Source organism: Danio rerio, chromosome 23, assembly GCF_049306965.1.
Source record: "Danio rerio strain Tuebingen ecotype United States chromosome 23, GRCz12tu, whole genome shotgun sequence".
In the NCBI taxonomy this organism is placed as follows: Eukaryota; Metazoa; Chordata; class Actinopteri; order Cypriniformes; family Danionidae; genus Danio; species Danio rerio.
The window spans coordinates 49,437,501-49,450,586 of record NC_133198.1 but is presented as its reverse complement, the minus strand read 5'-3'; the positions used below and the strand labels follow the sequence as shown (position 1 = coordinate 49,450,586).

The 13,086-nt window shown below is 34.0% G+C and overlaps 2 protein-coding genes across 4 annotated transcripts in view; both read left to right on the top strand.

Annotated features, from left to right (window-relative positions):
• fhip1ab (FHF complex subunit HOOK interacting protein 1Ab) overlaps nt 1–13,086 on the top strand; it is a 446,377-nt gene that overhangs the window by 181,210 nt on the left and 252,081 nt on the right. The window lies entirely within an intron of this gene.
• The window catches only part of LOC103909728 (contactin-2-like), a 16,764-nt gene continuing 3,688 nt past the window's right edge, over nt 11–13,086 (top strand). The window contains exons 1-8 of one of the 3 annotated variants that reach the window (XM_073939491.1): nt 11–137; nt 2,870–2,979; nt 4,541–4,819; nt 9,070–9,384; nt 9,635–9,946; nt 10,388–10,495; nt 12,178–12,221; nt 12,302–12,370. In XM_073939491.1, the coding sequence (XP_073795592.1) occupies nt 4,690–4,819; nt 9,070–9,384; nt 9,635–9,946; nt 10,388–10,495; nt 12,178–12,221; nt 12,302–12,370 (978 nt within the window). In that variant the 5' untranslated portion in view covers nt 11–137; nt 2,870–2,979; nt 4,541–4,689. Of the gene's footprint in view, nt 138–2,869; nt 2,980–4,540; nt 4,820–8,925; nt 9,029–9,069; nt 9,385–9,634; nt 9,947–10,387; nt 10,496–12,177; nt 12,222–12,301; nt 12,371–13,086 lie in introns of those variants that run through there. The other 2 variants (XM_073939493.1, XM_073939492.1) reach the window with 2 other exon arrangements.

The following is a 13,086-nucleotide window of genomic DNA, read 5'->3' as shown; positions in this document are numbered from 1 at the left end:
CGGACCAATCAGAGCAGACGTGCGGTTATCCCAGCAACAGTTGAAGACGGTGTGAGCGCATTTATAAAGGGGTGAAGTGTAGAAGGGATACAGCTGCGGATACTCACAGCTGCAGATAGCGTAATTTTTGTGACACTGTAAGACAATAATTTATATTTTTATATTAATTTGAGGGGTTGAGATAGGGGTAGGCGTTAATAAAATACAATGTATTGAGTAATTTAATAAATATTTTGAACAATACGCGGTATAATTACCAGGGAAAAGGGTTATTTCTAGAAGGGATACAGTTGCGGCGAGAAGTTAACGAGAATTATTTAAATTATTTATTAACTGCATTAATTGTATTTTATTAATATATACCCTTACCAAACCCTCACAGTAACGTATTAAAACAGTAGTTACAACGAGTATTATTTATATTATTTATTAAATTACTCAATAAATTATATTTTGTTAAAGTATACCCCAACCAAACCCTCACAGTAAAGTAAAAACTGTATTTATAATGAGAAATATTCATTTTATTTATTGAATAACTTATTAAATTGTATTTTATTTAACGTCTACCACGACTAAATCATCACAGCAATATAAAAACAGTAATTAAAACCAGAAATATTCATATTATTTATTAAATTACTCATTAAATTGTATATATTAACGTCTACCCTTATAAACCCTCACAGTAATGTAAAAACAGTAATTATAGCGAGAAATATTCATATTATTTATTAAATTACTCATCAAATTGTATTTTATTAAAGTATACCTCAACCAAACCCGCGCAATAATATAAAAACAATAATTAAATTGAGTATTATTCATATTATTTATTAAATTACTCATTAAATTATATTTCTTAAAGTTTACCCTATTAAACCCTCACAGTAAAGTAAAAAACAGTAATTATAATGAGTATTATTTATATTTTTGATTAAATTACTCATTAATTGTATTTTATTTAATGTCTACCCCAACCAAACCCCTTAAAGTAAAGTATAAACAGTAATTATAATGAGAAATATTCATATTATTTATTAAATTACTCATTGATTTGTATTTTATTTAACGTCCACCCCTACTAAATCATCACAGCAATATAAAAACAGCAATTAAAACCAGAAATATTCATATTATTTATTAAATTACTCATTGATTTGTATTTTATTTAAAGTCCACCCCTACTAAATCATCACAGCAATATAAAAACAGCAATTAAAACCAGAAATATTCATATTATTTATTAAATTACTCATTGATTTGTATTTTATTTAAAGTCCACCCCGACTAAATCATCACAGCAATATGAAAACAGCAATTAAAACCAGAAATATTCATATTATTTATTAAATTACTCATTGATTTGTATTTTATTTAACGTCCACCCCTACTAAATCATCACAGCAATATAAAAACAGTAATTAAAACCAGAAATATTCATATTATTTATTAAATTACTCATTAATTTGTATTTTATTTAAAGTCCACCCCTACTAAATCATCACAGCAATATAAAAACAGTAATTAAAACCAGAAATATTCATATTATTTATTAAATTACTCATTAATTTGTATTTTATTTAACGTCCACCCCTACTAAATCATCACAGCAATATAAAAACAGCAATTAAAACCAGAAATATTCATATTATTTATTAAATTACTCATTAATTTGTATTTTAATGTCTACCCTTCTAAACCCTCACAGTAACGTAAAAACAGTAATTAAATTAAGTATTATTCCTATTATTTATTAAATTACTCATCAAAATTGTATTTTATTTAACCTCTACCAACCATCAAAGTAATATAAAATGAGTCTCTCAACTGAATCTTGTCAATTTATTTTGTGTTTTCATATATGAATGTATCTTCCACTGTTACTGACTGTATAATGCAAGTAAAGGAAATACAGTAGTAAATATATAAGTGGATAGGAAGCAGTTACTATGGTATACCACTGCAATTTATTACATTGTGCTGTTGTAAATCCTAAAGTATACTATGGCATTTTTCAAGTGAGAAGTAAAGGAGTACACACACAGTACATTAACATAATTCATGCATTCATTTTCTTTTTGGCTTAGTCCCTTTTTTAATCTGGGATCGGCAACTTATCCAGCATGTGTTTTACACAGCGGATGCCCTACCAGCTGCAACCCATCACTGGGAAACATCCACATCACTCATTCACACTCATACACTGTGGAGAATTTAGCTTACCCAATACACCTCATGTCTTTGGTTTTGTGGGAGAAACCGGATCACCCAGAGGAAACCCACGCCAACACGGGGAGAACATGCAAACTCCACACAGAAACACCAACCGACCCACCACTAACTGATCGTGCTACCCACTGCACCACATTTACATAATACATTTTGTAAATAAATATAATCAGTGACGGATAAAGACTTTCCAGATTTACTTTAAAGATGAGTAAAAGACATTCATAAAATAAACATTTTAATCAATTACAGGTGCAAAATCCTGTTTGATCTGCAAAAGAAAAGATAATTATGTTAACTTCATCGTTCGACCACTAGAGGGACTTGAAGGCCTGTTTTTATTAGACGATATTAGTGTTTAATGCGTGACTTTTCAGTCCTGCTGCATAACTTTACAGATGGATTGATGATGTATTTCATCAATTAAAAATGTACTTTTTTATGCATCTATTTAATCATCATCATCCCATTTATTAGCATGTGTTATTCCATATGTAGGCTGATGTGCCCATATTTACCTCACATTTTTTAAACAGATTGGCAGAACTCTTCAGGATGTGGTGTTTGTGGCATAAAGACAAAAGTGTTAAATACTTCTCTCTTTTTCTCACTGCTTACACACACATCTGTCCATCAGAGGAAGAGGAGAGAGAGAAAGAGCGGGTATAATGGCAGCACTTCAGACCTCAGATTTGACGTGTTTGTGTGTTGTTCTGATTTGCTCTGGACTACTGGAGTTCTCTACAGGTATGATTGAGAGACCTTGGCCATATTTACTATCAAACACACTGTGCTTTGTTTTGTTCGAGTAGTTTGCGGTCATTTTAAAGACGGAATTATGGTATTATTCCAATTAAAAATAGATTTAGAAGAAATAACCATTGCAGTTCTGCTTCTATGGGATTTCTGCTTTTAATTTGTTGAGCTTTGCATTGATTTACCGCTAAAATGGAGTGTTACACAAATAGCAGTCTCACCATGGCTACTGTGGGTGCACAATTATCTTTAATACACAGACAGCAGTGTGCTCAGTGGAATGAGAAAATGCATTCAAAAAAATGTAATCAAAGTGAATAAGATGAGGGGACAAGGCTAAATATGTTTGGTCCATCAAATGTTTTTGATACTGATATAAGTTCAAAAGTTTATACTGTAAATCTGTTTCTTGTATATACACACACATACACGCACACACACACTCACACACACACACAGATATATATATATATATATATATATATATATATATATATATATATATATATATATATATATATATATATATATATATATATTTATATATATATATATATATATATATATATATATATATATATCTGTGTGTGTGTGTGTGTGTATATGTACATTTATTTATTTTATTTTCAGCTTAGTCCCTTTATTAATCCGGGGTCGCCACAGCGGAATGAACCACCAACTTATTCAGCATATGTTTTACACAGCGGATGCCCTTCCATGTGCAACCCAGTAATGGGAAACATTATATATAATATATAATTATTATTATTAGTAGTAGTATTATATTTCTCAAATGGGGCTAAATGGTTGCGCAGTGGTTAGCACGATCGCCTTACAGCAAGAAGTTCACTGGTTCAAGCCTTGGCTGGGTCAGTTGGTGTTTCTGTGTGGAGTTTGCATGTTCTCCTCGTGTTGGCGTGGGTTTCCTCTGGGTGCTCCGGTTTCCCCCACAGTCCAAACACATGTCATGTGGTACAGGTGAATTGGGTTAGCTAAACTGTCCATAGTGCATGTGTGTGAATGAGTGAGTATGGATGGGTTGCACCTGGAAGGGCATCCGCTGTGTAAAACAAATGCTGGATAATTTGGCGGTTCATTCTGCTGTGGCGACCCTTGATTAATGTAGGGACTAAGCCGAAAAGAAAATTAATGAATGAATATTTCCCAAATGATGTTGAACAGATTCAGTTGTTCTTCTAGAGAAAGTCTTATTTGCTTTATTTCGGCTAGAATAAAATCAGTTTTTAATTGTTTTAAACCCATGTTAAGCTCAAAATTATTAACCCTCCTTGAGCAATATTAGTTTTAGATTGTCTACAGAACAAACCACTGTTATACAATGACTTGTTATAATTATTAAATAACTCCCAGAGTTAAATTAGATTAGCTTAAAATCACTAAATCAGATTAGACCATTAGCCTCTCGCTTCAAAATGCAAAAATGTTACTGAAGATTATCTGAATGGATTAAAAATGGTAAAATGATGTATAACTATATTAAAAAGCAGTAGATTACAAATGTAAGCTTGTTTAATATGTATTGTGTGTTCAGGTTGTTCAGTATATTAGTCAGTGATCAGCTGTTCTCCAGGAGAGTCTGTGCTGCTGCCCTGCGGAGACGCCGGACACTCAGACGTCCAGTGGTTTTACTCAGAGTTCACATCTGCATCTCCTGAATACTCTGTGTTTCCAGCGGACGACATGAAGGTGCAGAGATTTAAAGACAGAGTTCAGATTCACAGAAATCACTCACTGTCTATCACTCATCTGACTGTTGACGACACTGGAAAGTACAGGTGTCTCAGTAACACCATTCAGCTAACTGTTGAAGGTGAGGAGCGTTGGTTATTACTGTAATAACAGTATATGCAGACCAGCTATAAACGTCAATCTTTTAGTTAGTGCCGGTTATATATTCATAACATCATTCATAAATTAGTGTTTGTTTTCTAGCACTTATAGAATTATTATGTGACTAAGTAAATACTGAAAAAATACTATAGTAGTTTATATATATATATATATATGTGTGTGTGTGTGTGTGTGTGTGTGTATGTATTGGTGTATTGTAGTATCATATAATCTGTAGTTGTAGAAAACTGCAGTATTGGCTCATTTGTATATATTACTAGAATTGCGAATTGCTGTTACCATAGCAACTGTAGTATCACCACAACAGATCAACTACTACATTTGTTGTGTTACCGTATCTATTACAGAATTACTACCATGGATCAATTACTACAGGTAATGTGTTACCATAATAACTATAGAATTACCACAACAGATCAATTACTGCAGTTGTGTTACCATAACAACTATAAAATTACTGCGCCAGATCGATTACTACGGTTGTTGTTACCATAGCAACTATAGAATTGCCACAACAGATCAATTACTGCAGTTGTGTTACCATAGCAACTATAAAATTACTGCAGCGGATTGATTACTACAGTTGTTGTTACCATAGCAACTATAAAATTGCCACAACAGATCAATTACTGCAGTTTTGTCACCATAGCAACTATAAAATTACTGCAACGGATCGATTACTACGGTTGTTGTTACCATAGCAACTATAGAATTTCCACAACAGATCAATTACTGCAGTTGTGTTACCATAGCAACTATAAAATTACTGCAACGGATCGATTACTACAGTTGTTGTTACCATAGCAACTATAGAATTGCCACAACAGATCAAATACTGCAGTTGTGTTACCATAGCAACCATATAACTACTGCAAAGGATTGATTACTACAGTTGTTGTTACCATAGCAACTGTAAAATTGCCACAACAGATCAATTACTGCAGATGTTACCATATCAACTATAAAATTATTGCAACGGATCGATTACTACAGTTGTTGTTACCATAGCCACTACAGTTGTTGTTACCATAGCAACTATAGAATTGCCACAACAGATCAATTACTGCAGTTTTGTCACCATAGCAACTATAAAATTACTGCAACGGATCGATTACTACGGTTGTTGTTACCATAGCAACTATAGAATTTTCACAACAGATCAATTACTGCAGTTGTGTTACCATAGCAACTATAAAATTACTGCAACGGATCGATTACTACAGTTGTTGTTACCATAGCAACTATAGAATTGCCACAACAGATCAAATACTGCAGTTGTGTTACCATAGCAACCATATAACTACTGCAAAGGATTGATTACTACAGTTGTTGTTACCATAGCAACTGTAAAATTGCCACAACAGATCAATTACTGCAGATGTTACCATATCAACTATAAAATTATTGCAACGGATCGATTACTACAGTTGTTGTTACCATAGCCACTACAGTTGTTGTTACCATAGCAACTATAGAATTGCCACAACAGATCAATTACTGCAGTTTTGTCACCATAGCAACTATAAAATTACTGCAACGGATCGATTACTACGGTTGTTGTTACCATAGCAACTATAGAATTTCCACAACAGATCAATTACTGCAGTTGTGTTACCATAGCAACTATAAAATTACTGCAACGGATCGATTACTACAGTTGTTGTTACCATAGCAACTATAGAATTGCCACAACAGATCAAATACTGCAGTTGTGTTACCATAGCAACCATATAACTACTGCAAAGGATTGATTACTACAGTTGTTGTTACCATAGCAACTGTAAAATTGCCACAACAGATCAATTACTGCAGATGTTACCATATCAACTATAAAATTATTGCAACGGATCGATTACTACAGTTGTTGTTACCATAGCCACTACAGTTGTTGTTACCATAGCAACTATAGAATTGCCACAACAGATCAATTACTGCAGTTTTGTCACCATAGCAACTATAAAATTACTGCAACGGATCGATTACTACGGTTGTTGTTACCATAGCAACTATAGAATTTTCACAACAGATCAATTACTGCAGTTGTGTTACCATAGCAACTATAAAATTACTGCAACGGATCGATTACTACAGTTGTTGTTACCATAGCAACTATAGAATTGCCACAACAGATCAAATACTGCAGTTGTGTTACCATAGCAACCATATAACTACTGCAAAGGATTGATTACTACAGTTGTTGTTACCATAGCAACTGTAAAATTGCCACAACAGATCAATTACTGCAGATGTTACCATATCAACTATAAAATTATTGCAACGGATCGATTACTACAGTTGTTGTTACCATAGCCACTACAGTTGTTGTTACCATAGCAACTATAAAATTGCCACAACAGATCAATTACTGCAGTTTTGTCACCATAGCAACTATAAAATTACTGCAACGGATCGATTACTACGGTTGTTGTTACCATAGCAACTATAGAATTTCCACAACAGATCAATTACTGCAGTTGTGTTACCATAGCAACTATAAAATTACTGCAACGGATCGATTACTACAGTTGTTGTTACCATAGCAACTATAGAATTGCCACAACAGATCAAATACTGCAGTTGTGTTACCATAGCAACCATATAACTACTGCAAAGGATTGATTACTACAGTTGTTGTTACCATAGCAACTGTAAAATTGCCACAACAGATCAATTACTGCAGATGTTACCATATCAACTATAAAATTATTGCAACGGATCGATTACTACAGTTGTTGTTACCATAGCCACTACAGTTGTTGTTACCATAGCAACTATAGAATTGCCACAACAGATCAATTACTGCAGTTTTGTCACCATAGCAACTATAAAATTACTGCAACGGATCGATTACTACGGTTGTTGTTACCATAGCAACTATAGAATTTTCACAACAGATCAATTACTGCAGTTGTGTTACCATAGCAACTATAAAATTACTGCAACGGATCGATTACTACAGTTGTTGTTACCATAGCAACTATAGAATTGCCACAACAGATCAAATACTGCAGTTGTGTTACCATAGCAACCATATAACTACTGCAAAGGATTGATTACTACAGTTGTTGTTACCATAGCAACTGTAAAATTGCCACAACAGATCAATTACTGCAGATGTTACCATATCAACTATAAAATTATTGCAACGGATCGATTACTACAGTTGTTGTTACCATAGCCACTACAGTTGTTGTTACCATAGCAACTATAGAATTGCCACAACAGATCAATTACTGCAGTTTTGTCACCATAGCAACTATAAAATTACTGCAACGGATCGATTACTACGGTTGTTGTTACCATAGCAACTATAGAATTTTCACAACAGATCAATTACTGCAGTTGTGTTACCATAGCAACTATAAAATTACTGCAACGGATCGATTACTACAGTTGTTGTTACCATAGCAACTATAGAATTGCCACAACAGATCAAATACTGCAGTTGTGTTACCATAGCAACCATATAACTACTGCAAAGGATTGATTACTACAGTTGTTGTTACCATAGCAACTGTAAAATTGCCACAACAGATCAATTACTGCAGATGTTACCATATCAACTATAAAATTATTGCAACGGATCGATTACTACAGTTGTTGTTACCATAGCCACTACAGTTGTTGTTACCATAGCAACTATAGAATTGCCACAACAGATCAATTACTGCAGTTTTGTCACCATAGCAACTATAAAATTACTGCAACGGATCGATTACTACGGTTGTTGTTACCATAGCAACTATAGAATTTTCACAACAGATCAATTACTGCAGTTGTGTTACCATAGCAACTATAAAATTACTGCAACGGATCGATTACTACAGTTGTTGTTACCATAGCAACTATAGAATTGCCACAACAGATCAAATACTGCAGTTGTGTTACCATAGCAACCATATAACTACTGCAAAGGACTGATTACTACAGTTGTTGTTACCATAGCAACTGTAAAATTGCCACAACAGATCAATTACTGCAGATGTTACCATATCAACTATAAAATTATTGCAACGGATCGATTACTACAGTTGTTGTTACCATAGCAACTATAGTTGTGTTACCGTAGCAACAACAGGATTACCACAACAGATCATTTCTAGTACTTTGTCCTGGTTTAAAAACCTCACAGTATTTACTCTAAATGACTATAGTAATTTTTTATGAGGTATTTATAATCTAATGTGTGATTGTTTGTCGTGTCTGCAGGTTGTTATGTGTTAGGAAATGAAAGATCAGTGGAGGTCAGCAGATATTCAGGAGATTCTGTGTTTCTCTCCTGTTTGATCAAATGTTCCACTCGACACAATCCAGCATCAGAGATCAGATGGAAATTACCCAACCACCGAGAAGTAAATAACTCTACTGGACTGAAGACACCCGATGGAGGCGGATTTCACATGTTTGACACCAACTCAGGGAATCTCACTCTGCTGATTTCTGACCTGACGGAGAAAGATGAAGGACTGTATTCATGCTGGATCAATGAGAATCAACACAAGAGCTTCAGTCTCACCATTAAAGGTAAAGAAATGGTGTGCTTTAAGAGATGTTGCCTCTGTTCAAGGTAAAACACATTCAGCTTCACAGACTACTTACTAGATGTTTGCTTTAAAATCAGTTTAAAACCTTAAACTATAATGCACCCACACCAACACGGGGAGAACATGCTAACTCCACACAGAAACACCAACTGACCTAGTTAGGACTCGAACCAGCGACCTTGTATATTAATTGCAGTAAATAACTGTAAAACAATGTTGTGCTCCTGCAGGCTGTGCTTTACCCGATCATCATCCTCATATTGTCATGATCTCAGATGTGGGGGAGTCTGTGCTGCTTCCGTGTTTCTGTGAAGATCCACAAACCAAACCCAAACACTTTGAATGGAGGCGCTCGGCTGAGAACGAGACGCTGCTTTCAGATGTTGAAGAATTGAACAGCAGATTTCAGACGATCAGAGATTCTGCTCATAATCTCTCCTTGTGGATCTGGAACCTGACGGAGGCCGATGGAGGAGTATATACATGTACAGTCAATGGAAAACACTCCACAAACATTCATCTCACTCTTACTGCAAAAACAAGTAAGACCAAGAGCTTGTGTGAAGCTTCAGATTAAAATAAGCAGCACATTAATAAGCATTATTTATACATTATTCATTTTTTGGGTTCAAAATTAACTTTTTTATGATGTTCATGGTTTTTTAAAAGTATTTTAATTCCTCTAACCTAACAAAAAAATGTGAAAAATGCAAGTATGAACAGGATTGAAAATGTAGGTATTGAACAGACGGAAATTATATAGTGACGTTCAGTATAAATTACGTTTATTATAAACACCAAGCCTGAACTTCCAAACATCCAAACATTCTTCAAAATATCTTATTTTGTGTTCAACAGAAGAAAGAAACATAAATCTTTTATAAGCAATTTTAATGGTGATGTGTCATGATGATGGTTGTTGGCATTACAGAAACGGTTCACTCATTTATTTCTCATTAAGACATTTTTTTCTGTTTTCTCAGATCCTGAAGATTTCACCTCAAATACTCTGACATGCTCTCTGATATCTCTCATCTGTCTGATGCTCATTCTGTTAGTGACTAGATGCATTTACTGGAGATTCACTACAGGTTTGAACAAGCATACACACACCATAAAAACAACGCTAAAGATGGCTTACATTTAATTTATTTTATTTATTTATTCAGTTTATATTCTGTTTAGCTGGGTGGATTTTTAGATACCAATTAAAGATTACAAAACAAAGACAATCTATACAATTCTCAATGCTATATGACTACTTTTACATTACATTTAGATTACTTTTATTGGCAATGCAATCTGACTACTTTTGGATTACATTTAGATTACTTTTATGGTAGCGTAATCTGACTACTTTTAGATTACATTTAGATTACTTTCATTGGCAATGCAATCTGACTACTTTTGGATTACATTTAGATTACTTTTATGGTAGCGTAATCTGACTACTTTTAGATTACATTTAGATTACTTTCATTGGCAATGCAATCTGACTACTTTTGGATTACATTTAGATTACTTTTATGGCAATGCAATCTGACTACATTTGGATTACATTTAGATTACTTTTATTGGCAATGCAATCTGACTACTTTTGGATTACATTTAGATTACTTTTATTATCAATGCAATCTGACTACTTTTGGATTACATTTAGATTACTTTTATGGCAATGCAATCTGACTACATTTGGATTACATTTAGATTACTTTTATTGGCAACGCAATCTGACTACTTTTAGAAAACAGCAGAATTACAACAACCAGTATTGAAAAGCATGAAATTCTCAGAAATACCAGCTGTGACATCAAATATTTAATCTAAAAAATACGATGTAATGTAATAATGAAAAAAACAGCAATATTGCATGTCACCATAAATGTATTACATGTGTTAAAAAGGAGAAAAAATGGGAGGATCAATGAATTGTGAGCAGTTAACTACCATTGTGTAAATAATATGTAATCCATAACAAAGTAACTGTAGTCTGATTACAAGTGTTTTAAAAAGTAGTTTACTCTAATTACATGTTCTTGATATTTTTAAACTGATTACATAATCCAGAATACACATAAACCAGCTCTGTTTATGCCTGTAAGTAAATCTGCAGCTAGGTACGTTTAATGGCTACTTTTGGATAACATTTAGATAACTTTTATTGGCAACACAATCTGACTACTTTTGGATTACATTTAGATTACTTTTATTGGCAACACAATCTGGCTACTTTTGGATTACATTTAGATTACTTTTAGGCAAACACAATCTGACTACTTTTGGATTACATTTAGATTACTTTTATGGCAACACAATCTGACTACTTTTGGATTACATTTAGATTACTTTTATGGCAATGCAATCTGGCTACTTTTGGATTGCATTTAGATTACTTTTATGGCAACACAATCTTACTACTTTTGGATTACATTTAGATTACTTTTATGGCAATGCAATCTGACTACATTTGGATTACATTTAGATTACTTTTATGGCAATGCAATCTGGCTACTTTTGGATTACATTTAGATTACTTTTATGGTAATGCAATCTGACTACTTTTGGATTATATATAGATTGGTCTTATGGTAATGTAATGTATTAATGAAAAAAACAGCAATATTGCATGTCACCATAAATGTATTTCATATGTTAAAAAGAAGGAAAATGGAAGCTCTGCTTATGCCTGTAAGTAAATCTGCAGCTAGGTAAATTTACTGGCTTATTGTGCGTGATAAGCTATGAGTATTTAAAGCTTTGTTTAATTTTACAGAGAAAGAAAGAAGCAGACGAGTGATCCAGAGAACAGATGATGAGGTGAACTTTTCATAACAAGATAAACAAGAATAAAACGCAAATTAAATGTCATTTGTGTGTCTAAACGTGTGTGTTAATAGGATGCGGTGACGTACTCCACTGTGACTCTTATTAAAGGCAGAAAAACAGCAGAAAAACAACAACAACAGGTACGTAAAGTATGTGTGGAATCAAAATGTACAATATTTATTTTGCTAGCGCACATCGCTTTAGGTGAACAATTAATCTGCTCGACTTAATCCACTGAAATTAACAAGGATTAATTAGTTTGTTTAGGTAGTCTTCATTCTTCAGTCTGAGCCTCTGCTTCTGCGTTTGGATTGGCTCCTTCTCAGATGATGTCAGTATGATGCTCCACCCAGAATATTCTTAGCCACGCCCCTCTTATTGTTAGTTTGCTATGAGAGAATGATGCACAAACAGAAAGCCCCGCCCCTACTCAATATTCAATTTCATTTGGAAGTAACATACTGAATTATGTTGATGCACACTGTGATTGACATTCTCTCTTTGTACGTGTCATCAGAGGGGGAAAGCCCCGCCCACTAGTGCCCATCTCTCCATCTCATTAGCATGTCCAGCAGCCCTGAGTGAGAAGCAGCCATCTGTCCATTAGCCATTAGAGTGTTTGAGCTGCTGAAGATAATGTCAGCATAGAGGATTATAGATGTGGAGTTCTAGATGAACAGAGACAGGAGCGACATAGACTGACAGATGAAGCACATGCTCACGCTGAAGCACACCTGACCAGCACTCACAACACACACACTGCTGATTTACATCTGTCACTATGATGGTGTAGCTCCACCCTCTTCTGAAAAAGAGCACAATCTCATTTGCATTTAAAGCGACAGCCACCTAAACA